Raw genomic sequence first — 23,803 nt, 5'->3', positions numbered from 1 at the left:
TCAGCTCGTTGACCTCTGACCCCGCTGAACTGCCCCCCCCCCCCTTCCCTCCGGTCTGATTGTTTGTTTCACTTCCTGTTTGGAAATAAAACTACAAAAAAAAAAAAGAGACTGTTAAAACTCTACTAACGATTTTATTTTCTGAATTTGTAAACGATGTATATTTTAAAACAAATAAAATATTTTAAATGAGCTCAGTCGTCACGATCTTTCACTTTATATTTATATTTATATACAATTTGATTTATTTTAGCATTTTAATTTGGAGAGTTCTACTTCCTGTTGGTAAAAATGTACTTTTAAAATTTGCTTTTTATCAACAGGAAGTAGAACTCTCCACATTAAAAGGTAAACAGCAGATTTTGGAAAATAAAAGGATTTAATTTAAAATAAATGTATTTAAATCGTCGTTTAAATTATTGTGATTAAACTTTTACTTTGATATGTTTTTATTATTTATCATAATTTTTCAGCTCTGTATTAACATTAATTTGTATTTACATTTATACAAACTAAACTATTATTATTATTTATTGAATAATCCACGTGATGAATATTAAATCTGGATTATTAAAAACTAAAAGTAGGTTAGTTTGTATAAATGTAAATACAAATGAATGTTAATACAGAGCGTAAATAATATGATAAATAATAATAAAAACATTTCAAAGTAAAGGTTTAGTCGCAATAGTTAAGTGTTTGTACATTTATTTTAAATTAAATCTTATATTAATTTCACATATTTTCCAAAATTTACTGTTTACCTTTCAAAATAAAGTTTTTTATTAGTGTTATTTGTTTTAGTTTTGTAAACAATGTGTATTTTAAAACAAATAAAATCTTTTTTATTTTTATTTTAATTTGGAGGGTCCCACTTCCTGTTGATGAAAATGTTTTAATGGTTTTGTAAAGAAAATAAAACTTTGTAGGGGACACACACACGCACACACACGCACACACACACACACACACACACACACGCACACACACACACACGCACACACACACACACACACACACACACATACACACACACACATGCACACACACACACACACAGAGTTAATGAAGTGTGATAATTACCTGTGTGTCTGTGCGGCCTGTTGCCTGGCAACAGCTGACATTGATCTAACTGGTCTGAATGATTTATAATTAATTAATAATTAACTGTTTTTTTTCGTGTTCGGCAGCTGTTGATGATGTCACGCCACTTGTCGATTATCTGCCCGACAACCAGGTCCAAGCCGTCCGTCAGGAACCCTCGAGACTCTGTATCAGGGTTCCTCAGCGGTTCTCCTGGGTTCTTTAGGCTCCATACGGTTTTACAGGAACCTTAAAGAACCCTCAGATGTCCTTCAGATTCAGGGTTCTTCAGCTTCAGGGTCTCAGGAGGGTTTATCAGGAACCTTAAAGAACCCTCAGATGTTCTTCAGATTCAAGGGTTCTTTGGGGTTCTTCGGGCTCTCTGGAAAGCTTGTCAGGAACCTTCTAAGAAGTCTCAGATGTTCTTCAGATTCAGGGTCCTTCAAGGTTTCGGGAGAGTTTGTCAGGAACCTTAAAGAACCATCAAATGTCCTTCAGATTCAGGGTTCTTCAGGGTCTCTGGAGGGTTTGTGAGGAACCTTAAAGAACCCCCAGATGTCCTTCATCTTCAGGGTTCTTCGTGGTCTCTTGAGGGTTTTTCAGGAACCTTCTAAGAAGTCTCAGATGTTCTTCAGATTCAGGGTTCCTTCAGGGTTTCGGGAGAGTTTGTCAGGAACCTTAAAGAACCCTCAGATGTTCTTCAGATTCAGGGTCCTTCAAGGTTTCGGGAGAGTTTGTCGGGAACCTTAAAGAACCCTCTGATGTCCTTTAAAATCAAGGTTCCTTCAGGATTTCATGAGAGTGCCAGGAAACTTAAGGAAGAAGAAGAAAGAACCCTCCAGTCCTTCAGATTTAAGGGTTCTTTGAAGTTCTTCAGGCTCTCTTGAGAGTTGTCGAGAACCTTAAAGAAGTCTCAGATGTTCTTCAGCTTCAGGGTCTCTGGAGAGTTTATAATGAAGCTTGCCGGCTCATTTGGGTTCTTTACAGTGCTTCACTCTTCAGGGATTGTTGGGTTGAAGAACCTGGGTTAGACGGATCATTAAGGTTCCTTTGTGGTCCTTCAGGGTCTCTGGGGGGTTTATCAAGAACCTTAAGAACCTTTAGATGTCCTTCAGCTTCAGGGTTCTTCAGGGTCTCTGGAGGGTATGTCAGGAACCTTAAAGAACCATCAAATGTCCTTCCAATTTGAGGTTCCTTCTGGGTCTCTTGAGAGTTTGTCAGGAACCTTAAAGAACCCTCGGATGTCCTTCATCTTCAGGGTCTCTGGAGGGTTTGTAAGGAACCTTGCCGGCTCATTGAGTTTTTAACGGTGCTTCACTCTTCGGCGTTCGTCAGGATGAAGAACCTGAATTTGACGGATCATTAAGGTTCCTTTGTGGTTCTTTAAGGTTCCTGAGGACCCCGTTCAGCCCTGTTCAGACCCTCTCTGCTCTGAGGCCATTTTGAGTCTGAGCTTCACTCTCTGAGCTGCAGCGCCGCCTGCTGGCGACCAACGACCTCAACCACAGCACGTTTACACCCAAACTAAAATATTAGAATTATATATTATTATTATTATTATTAAATAATAACTAAATTAAAACTGAAAACCCCACAGAATTTGTAGAATTTTTTTGTTTTGTTTTGTATTTTGTATTTCCTTTATTGTTTTGAGCAGCTGTGGATGTTTATAAATTTAAATATTAATAAATATTTACAGCGCTTTAGTGCATTTAATCAAGTACGCTGCTTAGTCACAGTAAAAGGTACTTAAACTTGAATATTTCCATTTCTATGACACTTTAAACTAATAAAACGCTACATTTCAGTGAAATATTTAACTTTTTTACTGCACTCTTGATTTTACAGCTGTTACTTTAGTGTTTACAAACAAAACACACAATAAACTTATTAAATATTATGTATTTTTACAGATTAAAGGCTCACGTCCCTGAGAGCCACTAACATTTGATCCTATCTTGAGTGTTTAAGATAAATATAATATATGAATAAGGTTTAATCTTTAAAGGATCTTTAAGTTTCTGTAATTAAAACACCCTGAAATGGGCTAATTTGTGTATTAAATCATTTTAATTTTGCTGTTTTACGGAATAAACCTTAAATAAAGTAAAAGTATTACCAGAAAAATATACTTAAATTAGGAAAAGTGTATAAATAAATAATAAATCATATTAAAAGACTCTGAAATGGGCTAATTTGCATATTAAAGAGTTATACTTTTGCATTTTTCCTGAATAAACTTTACTGAAGTACTGGAGTATTACCAGAAAATATACTAAAAGTACAAATGTGGATAAATAAATATATTAAATCGGATTAAAAGACTCTGAAATGGGCTAATTTCTGTATTAAAGCTTTTTACTTTTGCTTTTTTCCTATATAAACTTTACTGAAGTACTGGAGTATTACCAGAAAAATATACTAAAAGTACAAATGTGTATAAATATATATATTAAATCAGATTAAAACACTATGAAATGGGCCAATTTTCGTATTAAAGCATTTTAATTTTGCTGTTTTACTGAATAAACCTTAAATAAAGTAAAAGTACTGGAGAAAAATATACTTAAAGTAGCAAAAGTGTATAAATATATGTTATTAAATCAGATTAAAACCACTCAGATTCAACGACAGTAAATGTATAAATCACATTTATTTAGATTCTGTCTTTAAAAACAGGAAGTGTAGTTTTCAGAATAAAAGCATAAACATAAAAACGTTCCTTTTGTCCGACGTGAACAAAGTGTAAATAAAGTTGTCAAGGTTCCTTCAGGTCGTTGAAGAACTCTTCCAGAACCTTCTCCACCTCGTCCTCGCTGTAATCTCTCACCACGAAGCGCTCGCCGTCCTCGGCGCCGCGGATCATCGCCGACAGACCTGAAACAGGAAGTGACGTTTATATCAAAGACGACAAACTCAGGTTTATAAACACATACATATGAACAAATAATATATATACATAATTAAATATATATTTATATAACATGATAAATAATTTAAAAAGTTTAGTCCCAATAATTTAGTGACAATTTAAATAAATAATACTTTTATTTTACAAAATCTTTGTTTTTCCTGCTGTTTCCCTTCAAAATAAAGGGTTTTATTAGCGTTATTTGTTCTTTAATGTACTATATAATGATTAAATATATATTTATATAATATGATAATAAAAAAATCAAAGTTAAAGTTTAGTCCCAATAATTAAGTGACAATTTAAATAAAATATACTTATTTTCCAAATAAATCTGTTTTTCCTGCTGTTTACCTTCCAAAATAAAGGTTTTTATTAGCGTTATTTCTTCTTTAATGTACTCTATAATGATTAAATATACATTTATAATCCAGAGTTTAAATTTCATTAGTGTTTACTGTCAGTCTTTGTTATTTAATCTGCATCATTAGTAATAATATTAACATTTTAATTATGATTTAATTATAGTATCATTTCCATTCAGTCACAAAAGTCGGAAAATATCATTTATATCTAAAACATTTCTTCTCAGAGAGACTTTATAATATAAAAGGTTATTGTTTTATAAATGTAAATTATTAATACAGAGCTGTTAAAGCTAAAAAAATATGATAAATAATAATAAAAAATAAAGTTTAGTCCCAATAATTAAGTGACAATTTAAATAAATCATACTTATTTTCCAATATCTGATTGTTTTTACTGCTTTTTACCTTTCAAAATAAAAGTTTTTATTAGTTCTTTAATGTACTTGAGTGCAGAATTTTTGTCAGAATAAGACGAGGAAACGAGGGAATGAAGGAAACGAGGAGACGAGTTAAGGAAATAGGATGTGAGTGTCGGGTTAGGGAAGGAAGCAAGGAGACAGGAAGTGTCCTCACGTCGTCCTGACGACGGCCGGAACAGACAGAAGATTTTCTTCTTCATGTCGACGGCTCGGCCGAGCTCGTACCCAACGCCCAGAGACGGCTGCGTCACCTCCGCCACGATCACTGCACACACACACAAAGGTAAGAGGTCACACACACACACAGGTCAGAGGTCACACACAAACACGCACACTAACACACACACAGGTCAAAGGTCACACACAAACACGCACACTAACACACACACAGGTCAAAGGTCACACACACAGGTCAAAGGTCTCACACACGTCAAAGGTCACACACGCACAAGTCAAAGGTCAGAGGTCACACACGCAGGTCAGAGGTCACACACACACAAGTCAAAGGTCAGAGGTCACAAACACAGATCCGTTAATTGATTCATTGTTTCACCGTCAGACTGTCGCAGCCAGTCCACGTCTCGGTCGTGGATGGTTCGGTCCCCCACGACGGCGGCGTCTTCTCCTGTCCAATCACAGCAGCTCAGTTATGACACACACACACACACACACACACACACATACATACACACTTAATGTGTGAATATAAAGAGAATGTAATAATATAAGTTGAATAAATTAATTTTAAATAAATATTTTATGTATTTATTTTCATGTATTACTATTTTTGCATATTAATTGATGTCTGTGTATTTTGCTTAGTATTTATTTTGACATAATCAAATGTATTTGTATCACATTTTATTAAATTATATTCTTTTATTTATTTCTCTTTATATTTTATCAACTTATTTTACAGATTTATTGTTTTTTATGACACCATGTTAAGTAAATTATTATTCTATTCTGTGTGTGTGTGTGTGTGTGTGTGTGTGTGTGTGTGTCTGCGTCTCACCTTTCTCGGTGAGCGTGCTGCAGCTCACGTGCTCGGTGAGCACGGTCCCGTAGCTCTGCAGCTTGTGCACGATCCTCTGGTACACGTGCACGTCATCTCTGCCGCCGCGGATGCTCCCGCAGAAATACACCTTCATGCTGCTTCTACCGCGTGTGTGTCCGCGTGTGTGTGTGTCTGTGTGTCTGTGTGTCCGTGTGTGTGTGTGTGTGTGTCTGTGTGTGTGTGTGTGTCTCCGTGTGTCTGTGTGTGTGTCTGAGCCACCTCTACCTGCAGCTTCCCGCGCTGGATGTAAACGAGGCTCTGCGCGGTGACGTCACATGTGCGTGACTCCCTGTAAACGGATTCTTCTTCCTGCTCCTCTCTGATTGGCTGAATCCCAGCCGTCTGAACTCCTCGGCTCCTGATTGGTGCAGACTGGGGGCGGGGCTTCCTCAGGTCAGTTACCCGGATGCAGCTCATAACCAAAGAAACTCGCCTTATTCAAGAATAACCTGTTTGTTGTCTTGTTTATTTTCCCTAAACAGCCAATTATCACTGCTGACTTTACTGTTTTATTAGTAAATCATCATTTATGTAACTGTTATATTAGTAAATCATCATTTATGTAACATTTATATCAGTAAATCATCATTTATTTAACTGTTATATTAGTAAATCATCATTTATTTAACTGTTTTATTAGTAAATCATCATTTATTTAACTGTTTTATCAGTAAATCATCATTTATTTAACTGTTTTAGTAGTAAATCATCATTTATGTAACTGTTATATTAGTAAATCATCATTTATTTAACTGTTTTATCAGTAAATCATCATTTATTTAACTGTTATATTAGTAAATCATCATTTATTTAACTGTTATATTAGTAAATCATCATTTATTTAACTGTTTTATCAGTAAATCATCATTTATTTAACTGTTTTATCAGTAAATCATCATTTATTTAACTGTTTTAGTAGTAAATCATCATTTATGTAACTGTTATATTAGTAAATCATCATTTATTTAACTGTTTTATCAGTAAATCATCATTTATTTAACTGTTTTAGTAGTAAATCATCATTTATTTAACTGTTATATCAGTAAATCATCATTTATGTAACTGTTATATTAGTAAATCATCATTTATGTAACTGTTATATTAGTAAATCATCATTTATTTAACTTTAAGTTTAAGTTATATTAGTAAATCGTCGTTTTACATCATCCCATGGTCTTTTTTAGCACTTACATACATCAAATATGCATCCAGACAGTTTTTTTCCTGTATGAACTATTAACGGAGAAATCCAGTAGAGTCGCTAACAGGCGACTGTTAGTTCAAAGGCCTTCAAAAGTCTTTTTTAACCACTAATTCTGCTGAAAATAACAGCAAACCTCTGCAGCAGCATGAGAAGACTAAACAAATCAGCAACAACGTAGTTAGTGAAGCCAGAGTTTATTAAAAGAGTGTTTTAAAGACTTACTTACTGGCCTACTATCATCTTTGTTTTAATTAGAAAAGTAAATAAACATAGTGGTGTATGTTACACACACATTTGTGTATAAAGTTGTGCTTTAATGTGAACGATAGGAAAACAAACAGCTGATGTGTTAAAAGTTTAATAGAGTCTCTGTACAGAAACGATAAATACATCTGAACATGAACATAAAATATCACAGACGGAAAGAATAAAAAAATGTACAAACAGAGGAACTGAAAGACTTTAACATGAAGAGATGTTTCCGTGTGTGTGTGTGTGTGTGTGTGTGTGCGTGTGTGTTGGGGGGTCTCAGTGGGTCATCAGCAGGGGCGACAGGCTCCTCATTGTGGAATTCGGTGTCAGTTCAGGCACGTCTCGGGCCACTCGCTGCATGGGAACCATGTTGGGTCCTTCCAGAGAGTCCAGCAGCCCTGAAACCACAACGACAGGAAGTCTCAGTCACATGACCCATAATAGTTCCTGTCTAAGCCCAATGTGAGCCTGAACCACGGCGGCTCACACATCATTACTTATTTAATGTTTGAATATCGAAGTGCGGCGTCAAAGCAGATGAACCCAGTAAATGTTGTGTTGTTATTAAAATAATGTCAATAACGATGTTTGCGTCTGACCTTCTACGATCTTGTGGTAGGCGAAGTGAAGGTAGAGCAGGAAGAGCATGTGGAGCGCGGACAGAGTCCCGCAGAGGAGCAGACGTGGAGTTTGACCCACCGTACGAGACAGCAGAGCCGCTACCTGAGAGGGAGAAACACAGACGACCAGGTGAGCGCACAAACAGCCGGGGGACGACAGAAGGGGCTGATGGGAAACGGAGTCCTCACCATGCGCAGAGTGGACAGTCCTCCGCACAGCAGCCAGAGCGCGTAGAACAGGAAGTGGAAGTGGATGTTGTAGGTGATGAAGAGGACGACGCAGTGACCAAACAGACCGTAACCCTGACGACAGGAGACAGGAAGTAATGTCACTTTTTCAGTCTTAAATATCAAAATAACCTAATGATGGTTCAGCTGATTCAGTAAACAGATAGAGGCTAAAAACACAATCTATGGCAACAGTACACTTCCTGTTTACACCTCAAAGCATCATGGGAACTGTAGTATAAAGAGATTTTGTTGAAATATCACTGTTTTAAGCTTAAAATTGGGAACGTTTGCATTCAAGGAAAGCTGACGATTAGGTCTGTTTTTACAGTTTTTGACTAAACTGATAAATTGTGTGATCCGATTTAATTCCTCAAAGAAAAAACACGCTTTTCAAACCGGCTGTTGGGTTCGAGGTTCAGAGGGTTAAACCGGAAAAAAGAGGGAAAGCTTTGTTAAAATACACTTTAAAAGGTTTGAATGATTTCAGATATTTCCTGGAGACAAACGATAACATTAAACTACACAGTCCACTTGTAGCAGTCTCGTGGATGCACACACTCTACCTTATTTAAGACCGTGCTGATGTCTTTGTATTCCTTAAAATTAAGCAGATTTCCTTAATCGCTCTGTGCTTTAACTGTCTTCTGTCCTTTCTAAAGTTCTGCCATTACTGTCCTCCTTTTTATCTTATTATTATTATTATTATTTTTATTATGGCTTAGATTTATTTAGCGTCTTTCTCAGTGCTCAAGGCGCTTTACAGAGTCCAGGTTCCATTCATTCACACAGACGTACATGGTGGTGGCGGTGGTGGTAAACTACGTAGTAGTCACAGCTGCCCTTGGGCAGACTGAAGGAAGCGTGGTTGCTTATCAGCGCCTACGGCCCCTCCGACCACCTCCTCAAACATACAGCAGTCAGACACATTCACGTGAGGAAAGGTGGGTGAAGTGTCTCGCCCAAGAACACAACGACCATGACAGAAGTAGGGCAGGGCGGGGATCGAACCGCCGACCCTTCGGACATTGGCCGACTCGCTATACCAACTGAGCCACAGTCGCCCCAGGCCCTCCTCTAATACGAGCCTGCTTCAAATGAAGGCCTCTCACCTTCTGTAGTTGATTTAAATAAAGGCCTTTGAGGAAATACGGTAAATGGGATTCACGTTTTGTTTAAATCGGGTAGACTTAGACTTCTCTTTATTGATCCCTTTAGGATGACTACCGCAAGGAAATTGAATTTCCAGCAGCTTAGAAAAACACAAGGGAGGTATAAAAAAAATACAGCAACGAATAACCAATACACTCTTAGAGTAGGGGATCAAGAATTGAGGAATTTCACTTGTATTGGTACCAACTAATAAATTCCTGCTTTTGTGACATCCCTAAAGAAAACAACAGGAGACATATCCCATTAATGTGAACTACTGTGTGTGTGTGTGTGTGTGGTTGCAGTACTGTCACTGACCAGCAGGGAGAGCATCTGCAGCATGGTGATCTGAGCGTTGACCAGGTACGCCAGGAAGTAGATGAAGGAGGAAACACCGAGCCAGTAACCAAAACATGTTCCTATAGCTGTCCCCATCAGGGTGCCCTCCCTCTGTAAAACACACACACACAGCAGCAATCAACCAGTAACAGCCAATGACGTGTAGGTGTTTTCAGGTGTGTGTGTGTGTGTGCGTGTGTGTACTCACGATGACGGTGCCTGACGTCTTCATGCCGTGCAGCAGGATCGCCACCAGAGTGAAGACGAGCATCAGAGGACCGTACAGCTCACCTGCGATCTTCTACACAGGAAGTACAAACTGTTTCATAAGGATGTCTCATCTCTTATTGTGAAAATCTCTAACTGAAATGACCCAGGATCAGTGTTTGTTTGTGTGTGTGTGTGTGTGTGTGTGTGTGTGTGTGTGTGTGTGTGTGTGTGTGTGTTTGTGTGTGTGTGTGTGTGTGTGCGTGTAATGTTAACCCTGAGAAGTGTGTACCTGCGGGAAGTTGATCATGCGGACAGGTATCATGGACTCGATCAGCCTGAGAGGAGACAGTTAGCATCAGTTAGCATCTGTTAGCATCAGACGGAGCATGAGACAGGAAGTGGAGGCTCCTACCTGCTGCGGACCTGCACCGGCTCCACGTCAAAGTACGGCCTCAGGATGTCGATGTTGGCGTACAGGTTGAAGGCTTTCGAGGCCTGACGCTTCCCCGCCTGCCACACCTGAACGCATCACACAGGTGAGGGAGACCGAGTTAAACTGAGCCACCATTAAAATTAAGGAAGTAAACGAATCGTTCACTATAATAGTTTACATTCTGCTTCCTCCGACACGTCATCTCACTGCTGTTTCCGCCTCCGTCAGCGTTTTTATTTCTAATTTTTAAACGTTTTTAGCTGTAAAATGTGTAAAAAGCTAGAACCCCTCTCGTCAGCCTGTACTGTTCTGACCTCAGATCCGGACTCACCTCGTCCGCCACCTGTCGGCCCAGCTGGCCCTTTATCCCCTTCATGCCCAGAAACTCTCCATCCTCCGGGGTGTCGTCCTCGGTGGCAGCGGCCTCGGCGGTGACCTCCTCCTCCTCCTTCATCCTCTGGTGCATCTCTCCCATGTCCTCGAAGCTGGAGCCCGACGTGTCGTCCATGTTCTCCATGTCGATGACCGCCGAGCCGCCGCCCTGAACACAACACACACAGGGTACACAGGTACACACGGAGTCAACAGCCATTTAAACACACACTTGAACAATAACCAATGATTATATTAAGTCATAGTTTCAAAATCAACGCAGATATTAAACAACATAAAGCTGACAATACTTGTTAACTCTAATTAGTTAAAGACCGATACATCAGCCGGTCAATATTTGCGTTTATCGGTATCGGCCGATGAGGGCTGCTGCGTTCGCCGATAGTTTTTCCCCGGCATTATTTACAGACAGGACTCCACAGGCCGCTCCTTGTTGCTGGAGACGCCTTTTTAAAGTTCAATAAATGTTTCTTTTTTTAAAAATTGAGACTCGTAACATTTGCTATCATGTAAATTGAGGGAACAAAAGTAGAATCAGCTCCAAATTCTTGTTTACTTTAACTAAAATAAAATGAGAATACTTGTTTACTTTTACAACATGTGGCTCACAATACTTGTTTACTTTTATGAGATTAAGATGAGAATACTTGTTTACTTTAACTAAAATAAAATGAGAATACTTGTTTACTTTTACAACATGTGGCTCACAATACTTGTTTACTTTTATGAGATTAAGATGAGAATACTTGTTTACTTTTATGAGATTAAGATGAGAATACTTGTTTACTTTTATGAGATTAAGATGAGAATACTTGTTTACTTTTATGAGATTAAGATGAGAATACTTGTTTATTTTAACTAGAATAACCTGAGAATACTTGTTTACTTTAACTAGAATAACCTGAGAATACTTGTTTACTTTAACTAGAATAACCTCAGAATACTTGTTTACTTTAACTAGAATAACCTCAGAATACTTGTTTACTTTAACTAGAATAACCTCAGAATACTTGTTTACTTTAACTAGAATAAGAAGAGAATACTTGTTTACTTTAACTAGAATAAGAAGAGAATACTTGTTTACTTTAACTAGAATAAGATGAGAATACTTGTTTACTTTAACTAGAATAAGAAGAGAATACATGTTTACTTTAACTAGAATAAGATGAGAATACTTGTTTACTTTAACTAGAATAAGATGAGAATACTTGTTTACTTTAACTAGAATAACCTCAGAATACTTGTTTACTTTAACTAGAATAACCTGAGAATACTTGTTTACTTTAACTAGAATAAGAAGAGAATACTTGTTTACTTTAACTAGAATAACCTCAGAATACTTGTTTACTTTAACTAGAATAAGAAGAGAATACTTGTTTACTTTAACTAGAATAACCTCAGAATACTTGTTTACTTTAACTAGAATAACCTCAGAATACTTGTTTACTTTAACTAGAATAACCTGAGAGTACTTGTTTAATTTAACTAGAATAAGAAGAGAATACTTGTTTACTTTAACTAGAATAACCTCAGAATACTTGTTTACTTTAACTAGAATAAGATGAGAATACTTGTTTACTTTAACTAGAATAACCTCAGAATACTTGTTTACTTTAACTAGAATAACCTCAGAATACTTGTTTACTTTAACTAGAATAACCTGAGAGTACTTGTTTAATTTAACTAGAATAAGAAGAGAATACTTGTTTACTTTAACTAGAATAAGAAGAGAATACTTGTTTACTTTAACTAGAATAACCTGAGAATACTTGTTTACTTTAACTAGAATAACCTGAGAATACTTGTTTACTTTAACTAGAATAACCTGAGAGTACTTGTTTAATTTAACTAGAATAAGATGAGAATACTTGTTTACTTTAACTAGAATAAGAAGAGAATACTTGTTTACTTTAACTAGAATAAGAAGAGAATACTTGTTTACTTTAACTAGAATAACCTCAGAATACTTGTTTAATTTAACTAGAATAAGAAGAGAATACTTGTTTACTTTAACTAGAATAACCTGAGAATACTTGTTTACTTTAACCAGAATAACCTGAGAATACTTGTTTACTTTAACTAGAATAAGATGAGAATACTTGTTTACTCAAACTAGAATAAGAAGGGAATACTTGTTTACTTTAACTAGAATAAGAAGAGAATACTTGTTTACTTTAACTAGAATAAGATGAGAATACTTGTTTACTTTAACTAGAATAAGAAGAGAATACTTGTTTACTTTAACTAGAATAAGAAGAGAATACTTGTTTACTTTAACTAGAATAAGAAGAGAATACTTGTTTACTTTAACTAGAATAAGATGAGAATACTTGTTTACTTTAACTAGAATAAGATGAGAATACTTGTTTACTTTAACTAGAATAAGAAGAGAATACTTGTTTACTTTAACTAGAATAAGATGAGAATACTTGTTTACTTTAACTAGAATAAGAAGAGAATACATGTTTACTTTAACTAGAATAAGATGAGAATACTTGTTTACTTTAACTAGAATAAGAAGAGAATACATGTTTACTTTAACTAGAATAAGATGAGAATACTTGTTTACTTTAACTAGAATAAGAAGAGAATACTTGTTTACTTTAACTAGAATAAGATGAGAATACTTGTTTACTTTAACTAGAATAAGATGAGAATACTTGTTTACTTTAACTAGAATAAGATGAGAATACTTGTTTACTTTAACTAGAATAAAATGAGAATACTTGTTTACTTTTACAACATGTGGCTCACAGTACTTGTTTACTTTTATGAGATTAAGATGAGAATACTTGTTTATTTTAACTAGAATAACCTCAGAATACTTGTTTACTTTAACTAGAATAACCTGAGAGTACTTGTTTACTTTAACTAGAATAACCTGAGAATACTTGTTTACTAGAATAAACTGAGAGTACTTCTGAATCCTTCCTCCGCCAGTGGCTGTGGCATAACTCGGGTGTGATTACAGGATGTTTACCTGCCCAGCTGCTCTGCAACGCGTCTGACAGGTTCGCTAGCCTGTTAGCATCTTAGCTAGCCTGTTGGCATCTTAGCTAGCCAGTTGGGACCATGGCCGTTAAACTGGTCGGGTAGCACGTTAGCTTTGTGACTAGTTCTCCTGTTAGCTGTTCAGTTAGCACGTTAGCTGCTAAGCTAGCATGTTAGCTCACCTGGATGAGGTTGTCATCGAAGCTTCCCCACGGTTCCGTGTTCGTGTTTCTGTTCCCGGAGCCCGCAGACATTGTTCCCGCGGCAGCAGCAGTTCACTTCACCGACAGTTAACCGTGTTTGTCCCGGGCCGGTGACGGTGTGTGAACGATAAAGGTTATTTTATCGCTTTATTTTACACAGAACCGATGAAAACTCCGATGTTTTGGTCTAACTCTACATTACTGAAGCTACGCGGGGGGACGTGATGACGTCATCGAGGCTCAGGCGACGTGGAAGACGAAATGTCGCGAGATTTTCGTTCTTTGTATTGATAAAAACACATATACATTATTATTATTGTTATTATTAATAAAATAATAATAATAATATACAGTCTATGATAAAAAACATGATAAAAACATAAATCCAAATTCTCCAAATTCTGTTCTAATATTCCTCAAAACAAAACAAAAAAGGTGAATTATATAAGATAAGATAACATAATCCTTTATTTTTCCCACAAAGGGCAAATGTCCTCTATACAGCAGCAAAGTGGATAGCAAACATTGAAGAAGCATCAATAAGAAACAATAATTTTTTTTTTTTTTTTTTAATGAACGCATTACTGAACAGAGGTGTCGCAGTAACCACGGCAACAACAGCAGAGGGCAGTCTCGCTCCTTGTCTGACTCTAACGTGATGTTGCTATCAGTTCTCGCGACACTTCACCGCCCCTGCAAGTTTTTTTTTTCCTTGACGTAATCGTGACATTGGTGGGTCGCAGCTGGTGGGAACACCGGCTCTTTCCGGATCCCTTTTTCTTTATTTAAACGCGTCTGCGAACAAACTCGGATTATTCATGACATCCAAACGAGTCCAGAGCAAAGGAGCGAGGTGAGTTCAACCGTCTCGAGCTCAGAATAACGGCTGTTTTTAACATCTAACGGGCGAGACATGCTAGGCTAACCTAGCTACTTTAGCTAAAAACACGCGATGACCTCCGGCTGCTGACAAAACCTAAGAAAATAGACCAGTTTTGATGATATATAAGGTATTTTTGTAGTTAATAATGTCTTAATCATCCCATCACATGAGTTTTAAAGGGTTGTTTTGTTAACCGGTACTTGTGTTTATGTGTTGTAAGCATCTAAAACCAAACTCCCTCCAAAAAAACTACCATTTAAGCGTTTATGTTACTTTTTTAAGGTTTTACGTGGTGTAAAATTTGTTTTTAATGACTGTACACTTAACTAGTAACTACTCTTCTATTCGGCATATTCATAACCATGGAAAGTTTTAACATTTAAAAGTTAGACTTGATTTGTGTTGCAGATATATGTAATTCACCTCCTCTGGTTGGTGACAAAACGTAAGGAAATAGACAAACTTTGATGATATATTAGGTTTTTTTGTAGTTAAAATGTCTTAATCATCCCTTCACATTAGTTTTAAAGTTGTTTATTGTTTATTTTTTACCCTGTAATTGTATTGTAAGCGTCTATAACCAAACTCCCTCCAAAAAACTACAATTTAAGCGATTATCGTACATTTGTAAGGTTTTACATGGTTTAAAATGAGTGTTTAATGACTGTACACATTACTAGTAACCACTCTTCAATTCTGCATATTCATAACTATGGCAAGAGGTTTTAACATGTAATATCTAGACTGGATATGCATTGCAGATATATGTAATTCAACTCTTCCTAGTCAAAAATAACATTTCAGAAATCCACAATGACACAAATCCAGTCTAGATCTTATTTGTGACATAAATACAAAATAATGCATATTCAAAATATCAAGCACGAAGGAAAAATAGTATTTATTTCGCCATTTTCTGTGATTACCGAGTCCCTGAAGTCTTCTTTCACTTTGAAACCAAAAGAAATAGAAATGAAACTTAATGTAGAAAAGAATAGAAACTGTATTGCTCTCAAGCTGGGAAATTGCAACTTAAAAAGATACTTTTTTTTTCTAAAAGCCTGACATGATTTGTTTTGATGAGTAAAGTAGGATGAGCAATAAACTTTCACTGTTTCTCATGATTCATGGTGTGAAACTGTCACTTTCCTCTTTCCTCTTTTTATTTTAAAAACAAAACAAAACACGAACTTTACACCAAAGAGACATTAATTAAAAAACAGACATGCAAAGGAAACCAAGAAAGCATATTTTATGTACTATAATACAAATAAAATGCATATAGTCTCAAATAAAGGGACAGAAGAAGTAGATAAACATACAAAGCGAGTAAATAAAATGTTTCAAGTAAATAAAATAATCATAAAAAGACAAAATAATTGATAATATACTTATAAAGTTGTTGTTTTTTAAGTGGTGTGCTCTAAATATTGCTGCACGACAGTAAATGCATCTCCTCAGTGTCTCACTCTAGTTAAAAAAAAGTAGATATTTTATTATATTATTATAATAAAGTGCTCCTGGGTGGATTATCTACCAGCCGAATTGACTTGTTGACCTTTGGTATTCTGGGAAAGTGTGCAGTTTTTCTGTCAGCTGTGCACTCTGTCCAACAAACACGAGCAAACACAAACACCCCGTGTTTTTGAACGCAGTCTGGCCGAGACAGCTGCGTGTCACGTTGCCTCTGGGTTAATCAGACACCGGGTTATCAGCTGCACGCACACCGGCCTGTCACATCCTAGTTAATCACTAATAAGTGTAATTTGGGTGTTTATGGCTGTGGTGATAACAGAGGAGCGGTTCACGGGGTCCTCCGGCCCCCCTCTGCAGGGCCCCCCTCCCCCCGGTGTGAGAGAGTACGTGTGCGGGCAGAGAGGCGGTGATGGCGGACACTCAGAGCGCAGCTTCCTCATTCCTCTGAGCTCCGGCCGCAGGGGGGACAGAAAGGGAACAATAGCCGGGTTGCGTTGCATCATCACGGGGGAACTCGGAGCGGAAGACGCGTAGTTTTCACGGATCTTTTTTTTTATTTTATGTTTTTTTTTGTTTTGTTTTTTTACCTTCACTGAGTCAGAAACATGAGGTATGATAACAGATTTATTAGAGATTACTGTAGCTGCCACTTAGCCTCCACAGGGCTCTGTTAAAGGAGCTATTGATTATAAACTGTGACTATTATTGTTCTTTATTTAAACTCTGGGTGAAACAATCTAAAAGTGAATGAACGCTTTATTTCAAACATGTGAAAACTATATTACACTTAAAGCACGAGTCATTAAAAACCCTTTGTATGTTTGTAAAGAAGCAGGAAGAAGTATTAGCTTATTAACTCCTGCCCCTTCTCCACTTAGTACCTAGTACTATAGGTTTTCTTACTTCCTGTGTATCCTGTTTTTCTTTGTTGTTTAAGAAATAATAATAAAAAAGCAGTTTGCAAAGTGCTTTGACTGCACAAATCAAAACACACACACACACACATATGTATATATATATATATATATATATATATATATATATATATATATATATATATATATATATATATATATATATATATATATATATATATATATATATATATATATATATATATATATATATATATATATATATATATATATATATATATATATATATATATATATATATATATATATATACATATATATATATATATATATGTATATATATATATATATATATATATATATATATATATATATATATATATATATATATATATATATATATATATATATATATATATATATATATACACAGCATAAACAAAACAATTAATAATATTAATCATAGTGAAATGCAGTAGGGTAGAACAAAACCATATTTACACATCATTGCAAAGAAAAAAGTTCATTATTAATGGACAAAGGAAATTATTATTAGCTTTAGGTTCTTGCAAAGAAAGATAAAAAAGAAGGATTAAGGAAAGTCTATAAAAATTAGTTTTGAGAAGTGATTTAAAAGACGACACTGGTTCAGAAAAAGTAATAATACCACAGCTTAAATACTCTGTGTAAGTTTACATTAAAAGTAAAAAGATATGAAGAAAAGCCAGAAAAATGTCTTATTTATGCATTCATATGCAACGTAATTTAATTTTGCAGTTTTTTGGACTTTATGTACTGTACTGCTGGGTAGCAATGGACCAGGGAAGTTGTTCGTATTGTTATCCATAATAATAAATCCACATTTTTTGGTTAATATTTTACATTATTAATCTGAATCTGCAATAAACTCAAGTTATCAGATAAATATAGTGCAGTAAAAAGTCTAAAATTTACCCAGAGTTTAAGTAGAAAGTATCAGAAAATAGAAATACTCATGTTAAGATGCTAAAATTAATCGGTGGAGGAAGTAAAAAAATATATAAAACAGCCAGAATAATGTATATTACATTATTTAACTGTAATTATTTATGTATTCATATGCTAATTTCTTTAATGTAGCATTTTTTTGGATTATAAACTGTACTGCTGGGTAGCAATGTACCAGGTAAGCCGCTGTATTGTTATCCATAATAATAAATTCACATTTTTTTTGTTAATTTTGTAAATTATTAATCTGAATCTGCAACATATCTACAAACTTAAGTTATCATATACTTATAGTGCAGTAACATGTACCCAGATATAGTCTGTGTAATACTATAATTTACCAAAAGTTGCCAGTTAATTTTCTGTCGAACGATTAATCAACTTAATCTTTGCACAGGGTTCGTACAGGTGCTTGAAATCCTTGAAAATGCTTGAATTTTGTGGTTTTCAAGGTTTGAAAAGAGCTTAAATTTTGGATAAAGTGCTCGAAAATGCAACAAATGGCTAAAGAACAGGAATTTAATGGAAGTACTTGTCCTTCTGATGATACTAAACACTATTTGAGTTGTTTATTTCATCTTTTTATGTGATTAAAAAGTGAAATAATGATTTTTAATATGTATTTGTGGAAATATGTAATTCACCGCAGCTGTAAAGTGCTGGAAAAGCATGAAAATGGACCTTGAACGTGCTTGAGTTTGTCTGGTAAAGGTGCACGACCCCTGTTTGCAGCTTGTGACTGTTTTGTGTTTGGAAGTATAAACTCTCTGTCAGCCGGAGACGTAAACGCAGAGGTCAAAGGTCACGTTTGGTCTATCAGCTGCTCCTTCGCTCTACAGCTGACGGGCTGTTTACAGCTGATAGCGAAGCAGCGCCGCACCCCAAGGCCACGCCCACTCCTACCTCCACCAACACAGACAAAAATGATCGCAATGTGAAATCGTTTCAGAGCAGCTCCCATGGCAACCGTCAGTGTCGTTGACTGGAGTGCAATTTCAAAATAAAAGACTACTTTGAACCCATTTAGGCCTAAAGCGCTTTCAAACCTGTGGGTGGTTTTAAAATATCCTCCTAATTCAACAGAAATGTTGACGTCTACTAAATCATTAATTTCTCAGGCTCTTTAGAAGATAGAAATTAAATTTAAAAGGTATTTGAGTGCTTAAACCTGGGTGTCACAGTCTGTTACGCACCTCAGTGTGGAGGTCATGGGTCGGTACGTACCTCGGCGTGGAGGTCATGGATCGGTACATACCTCGGCGTGGAGGTCATGGATCGGTACATACCTCGGTGTGGGGGTCACGGTTCTTTACGTACCTCTGTGTGGAGGTCATGGGTCGGTACATACCTCGGTGTGGAGGTCATGGGTCGGTACATACCTCGGTGTGGAGGTCATGGGTCGGTACGTACCTCTGTGTGGAGGTCATGGGTCGGTACGTACCTCTGTGTGGAGGTCATGGGTCGGTACGTACCTCTGTGTGGAGGTCACGGGTCGGTACGTACCTCTGTGTGGAGGTCACGGGTCGGTACGTACCTCTGTGTGGAGGTCACGGGTCGGTACGTACCTCTGTGTGGAGGTCACGGGTCGGTACGTACCTCGTTGTGGGGGTCACGGTTCTTTACGTACCTCGGCCTGGTGTGCGAACCCAGCAACCAAATTGATGCATTTTATTTTAAAATGTACAAAAGTATCTTCTAGGACCCCCTGAGAGTAAACATTCCTGTGAATATATTGCAATGTCAGTTTTTTCCAGTATCGTGCAGCCCTACGTGGCAGTACGGCCATTTAGTTTGGAAGCATGCCCCCGTGTCTGGAGGTACTCTCTGGTGTTTGGAGGTGTTTTTCTGCAGGAAAGGCTCCTCTGTATCCGGCAGTATCTCCCCCCTGTAGTCTGAAGGTACTCCATCCTGTCTCTCTGGAAATACTCTGGTCCTCACAGTGCTCCAGCATCCCTGCAGCAGTGCGTCAGATGTTTCTGTGTTAGCGAGGGCGGTTTTGTGTCTGAAAATAGTTCAGTGGTGTGACTGTTTTAATCCCAGTGGATCACGGCGACCCACCAGCCCTCTGACCAGTCACTGAGCGCACAATGCAGCCGGCTGAATGCAAAGACTGACCACTAAGTGACACGTGTGAGCAGAAGAATAGAAACGCCTCAATGAACAGAAGCTGCAGTAAATCCTCCTTCAGTCGGGACTCAGCCGTGCGGTCGGGACTCACCCGTGCGGTCAGGACTCACCCGTGCGGTCGGGACTCACCCCTGCGGTCCGCCTGCAGCCTGTAGTGATGTTTGTTTTCTGTTTTTAACCCGACTGAACAAATAAAGAAGCTCAAAACTTTGGTTCAATCAGACTCTAGTTCGACCCCCCCCCCCCCCCCCCTGTGCAGTTCGTTGGGTTCAGGTGTGAGCGCAGTGCGGACAACGCAACCGTACCGAGACCCCATTGAGAAACTCTGGATGCGTTCGTGGTTGAGATGCACTGATATCGACTCTGATATTTGATTAATCAGCTGAATCGGACATCGGACCATATGCACTTTGTTTGTTAATAAATAATATGAATTACATTTAGATCTGTGTTAATGTGTCACCTTTATATAAATGTTTACGTCAAGCCTGGTGCTGTCACTCACATGGACGTGTATACGCTTCATTTATTCGACAGTAGCATCAAATCGGTGTGAAATAAAGAGAAAAGCAGAAGTGAAGGATGGAAAGAGGGAGGGAGAGAGAAAGAGAGGTAGAGAAAGAGAGAGTGCAGCAATAGTGAAGAAAACAGAAGTGACGGTTTCCCCATCAGTGGGAATTACATCATTAACGCCTTCTGAAAGGTTCAGAATAAACTCACTGAACACAAAGAGTTTATTTGAGGAAATTAAAGAAGATTATTGAGTTTAAATCTGCAGCTGATGTTTTGTAAAACGCCGTAAAAACGCCACATTCCTTCATTTAAACACCTTCATGCACCGACGCGCCGCCCGTCATCTGCTCTTAGTTCCCTCTGCAGTTGCTTTCAATCAGATGTTTTTATTTAACACCCTGTTCTTCCTATTTCCTGTATTCTCAGGATGCCGTCAGCAGAGGCGGCAGCGGCGGGCGGGCTGAAGCAGTGCTGTCAGGCCCAGGATCAGCTGGAGGACGCCATCAACGGCGTAATGAAGGCCGAGCAGCAGCTGAGAGAAAACACCAGAGAGGTCAGGACCGGTCCGTCCGTCCGCTCCACTACAATTACTTAAAGTTAAACTCCGGGTGTAAACTCATCCAAGGGTCTTTTTAGGCAAATCGGGTCATCAAATAAGTCTTCGAGATGAACGTGTATCAATTATTAACGTAGATTTTCCGCAGAGGCGCTAACAGCCTGTCGCGGCTAACACAGATTAGCTTGGGGAGGCATGTTGAACGCATAAAACGTCCAATATCCATTTGTTTATGAAGATGTGCTATTAAGGATGTTTATATGCAGGCCTATACATTATCTTATGTTGCTTTATATATATTATATGTTATTTATGAAATGTTATAGTATTGATTATTGTTTAGTTAGATTTACAAATTGTACATAAAGTGGATTAAAGATACAGATTACAGCAAAAAGGGGTCGGATTAAATACGTGGAAGCTTCTTCCTGCTCCTTTTCAGACAGAATAAATCGTATAAATGTTGTTTATAAGTTAAGAAAAAAGTAATTATTAGTATCAGACACTCTGCTCTGATTGGTCGGTTCACTGTAGAGGATTTCTCAATAAGAAACAGATCCACCAATCAGCAGCTCTCTGTGAACGTGTTCGACCAATCGGTGACCTTCGCCCAGTCTGTCCTCATCACACAGTCCTGCTGACTCACTCTCTGCGTGTGCGTGTGCGTGTGCGTGTGTGTGTGTGAACACCTTAAACCCGCCCGTTGTTCGTTCCTGCACCTGTGGTTGTAAGGTAATCGCAACTTAGACGCATTTAACCATCGACACGTTAGGTCACGTTACCTCTCAGTGTGTGTGTGTGTATGTGTGTGTGCGGTCGAGTCAGCATATAAAACGCTAGAGAGCGAGAGAGAGCAGGGCGTGGTAGAGTCAGTATATAAAAGAGTGGAGGGAGGGAGCGATGAGTTCATATCACAGACGGACTGAGAACAGCTTCATCTCCTGGACTCTACTGTGGTCTGATATAGTTCACTGTCGTGTCCTGGACTCTACTGCGGTCTGATATAGTTCACTGTCGTGTCCTGGACTCTACTGCGGTCTGATATAGTTCACTGTCGTGTCCTGGACTCTACTGCGGTCTGATAGAGTTCACTGTCGTGTCCTGGACTCTACTGCGGTCTGATATAGTTCACTGTCGTGTCCTGGACTCTACGGCGGTCTGATATAGCTCACTGTCGTGTCCTGGACTCTAGTGCGGTCTGATATAGTTCACTGTCGTGTCCTGGACTCTACTGCGGTCTGATATAGTTCACTGTCGTGTCCTGGACTCTACTGCAGTCTGATATAGTTCACTGTCGTGTCCTGGACTCTACTGCAGTCTGATATAGTTCACTGTCGTGTCCTGGACTCTACTGCGGTCTGATATAGTTCACTGTCGTGTCCTGGACTCTACGGCGGTCTGATATAGTTCACTGTCGTGTCCTGGACTCTACTGCGGTCTGATATAGTTCACTGTCGTGTCCTGGACTCTACTGCGGTCTGATATAGTTCACTGTCGTGTCCTGGACTCTACTGCGGTCTGATATAGTTCACTGTCGTGTCCTGGACTCTACGGCGGTCTGATATAGCTCACTGTCGTGTCCTGGACTCTAGTGCGGTCTGATAGAGTTCACTGTCGTGTCCTGGACTCTACTGCGGTCTGATATAGTTCACTGTCGTGTCCTGGACTCTACTGCGGTCTGATATAGTTCACTGTCGTGTCCTGGACTCTACTGCGGTCTGATATAGTTCACTGTCGTGTCCTGGACTCTACTGCGGTCTGATATAGTTCACTGTCGTGTCCTGGACTCTACTGCGGTCTGATATAGTTCACTGTCGTGTCCTGGACTCTACTGCGGTCTGATATAGTTCACTGTCGTGTCCTGGACTCTACTGCGGTCTGATATAGTTCACTGTCGTGTCCTGGACTCTACTGCGGTCTGATATAGTTCACTGTCGTGTCCTGGACTCTACTGCGGTCTGATAGAGTTCACTGTCGTGTCCTGGACTCTACGGCGGTCTGATATAGTTCACTGTCGTGTCCTGGACTCTACTGCGGTCTGATATAGTTCACTGTCGTGTCCTGGACTCTACTGCGGTCTGATATAGTTCACTGTCGTGTCCTGGACTCTACTGCGGTCTGATATAGTTCACTGTCGTGTCCTGGACTCTACTGCGGTCTGATAGAGTTCACTGTCGTGTCCTGGACTCTACTGCGGTCTGATATAGTTCACTGTCGTGTCCTGGATTCTACTGCGGTCTCTCTGCTCCACCTCTCTGAGCGTCTTCAGGTAAATCCAGCTTAATGTTACTGATTAAAAATGTAAATTAAGAAGACTTTACGCTTTATTTTGAAGCTGTTAAAGCATGGGCTTTTATTGTGAAGGACTGAAGTTTGGACAACATTGATGTTAATGTGGACGACCAGCAGCTCCAGCAGCTCCAGTGGAGATATAAAGATAGATATACACGGCTAATTCAGCGGTGTTATCGTCCTTTTGACCACTCTGGTTCACACAAAGATGAATCAGGACGTTAAAACCAT

The 23,803-nt window shown here is 38.1% G+C and overlaps 3 protein-coding genes across 3 annotated transcripts in view; 1 reads left to right on the top strand and 2 right to left on the bottom strand.

Annotated features, from left to right (window-relative positions):
- Positions 1 to 3,841: 3,841 nt before the first annotated feature.
- On the bottom strand, positions 3,842 to 5,932 carry dnph1 (2'-deoxynucleoside 5'-phosphate N-hydrolase 1; the record flags this gene model as incomplete). The annotated part of the gene is made up of 4 exons (XM_083923187.1): positions 3,842 to 3,960; positions 4,936 to 5,046; positions 5,335 to 5,406; positions 5,797 to 5,932. 4 exons carry the CDS (start codon positions 5,930 to 5,932, stop codon positions 3,842 to 3,844), a joined length of 438 nt encoding a protein of 145 aa, XP_083779313.1.
- Positions 5,933 to 7,384: 1,452 nt separating this feature from the next.
- Positions 7,385 to 14,074, bottom strand: yipf3 (Yip1 domain family, member 3). Its single transcript, XM_083923078.1, has 9 exons — positions 13,843 to 14,074; positions 10,608 to 10,817; positions 10,256 to 10,362; positions 10,133 to 10,178; positions 9,842 to 9,934; positions 9,613 to 9,744; positions 8,104 to 8,217; positions 7,894 to 8,017; positions 7,385 to 7,692 (listed from the first exon to the last, which is right to left on the bottom strand). Exons 1-9 carry the CDS (start codon positions 13,912 to 13,914, stop codon positions 7,571 to 7,573), a joined length of 1,020 nt encoding a protein of 339 aa, XP_083779204.1. The 5' UTR covers positions 13,915 to 14,074; the 3' UTR covers positions 7,385 to 7,570.
- A 516-nt stretch (positions 14,075 to 14,590) lies between these two features.
- Positions 14,591 to 23,803, top strand: part of ncoa4 (nuclear receptor coactivator 4) — an 18,704-nt gene continuing 9,491 nt past the window's right edge. The window contains exons 1-3 of the mRNA XM_083923186.1: positions 14,591 to 14,716; positions 21,151 to 21,277; positions 23,488 to 23,549. Of these exons, the coding sequence (XP_083779312.1) occupies positions 14,682 to 14,716; positions 21,151 to 21,277; positions 23,488 to 23,549 (224 nt within the window). The 5' untranslated portion in view covers positions 14,591 to 14,681. The remainder of the gene's footprint in view (positions 14,717 to 21,150; positions 21,278 to 23,487; positions 23,550 to 23,803) is intronic.

Source organism: Echiichthys vipera, assembly GCF_963691815.1.
Source record: "Echiichthys vipera genome assembly, chromosome: 11".
Lineage (NCBI taxonomy): Eukaryota > Metazoa > Chordata > Actinopteri > Perciformes > Trachinidae > Echiichthys > Echiichthys vipera.
The sequence above is the reverse complement of the archived record's forward strand: the minus strand, read 5'-3'. Positions and strand labels throughout refer to the sequence as shown.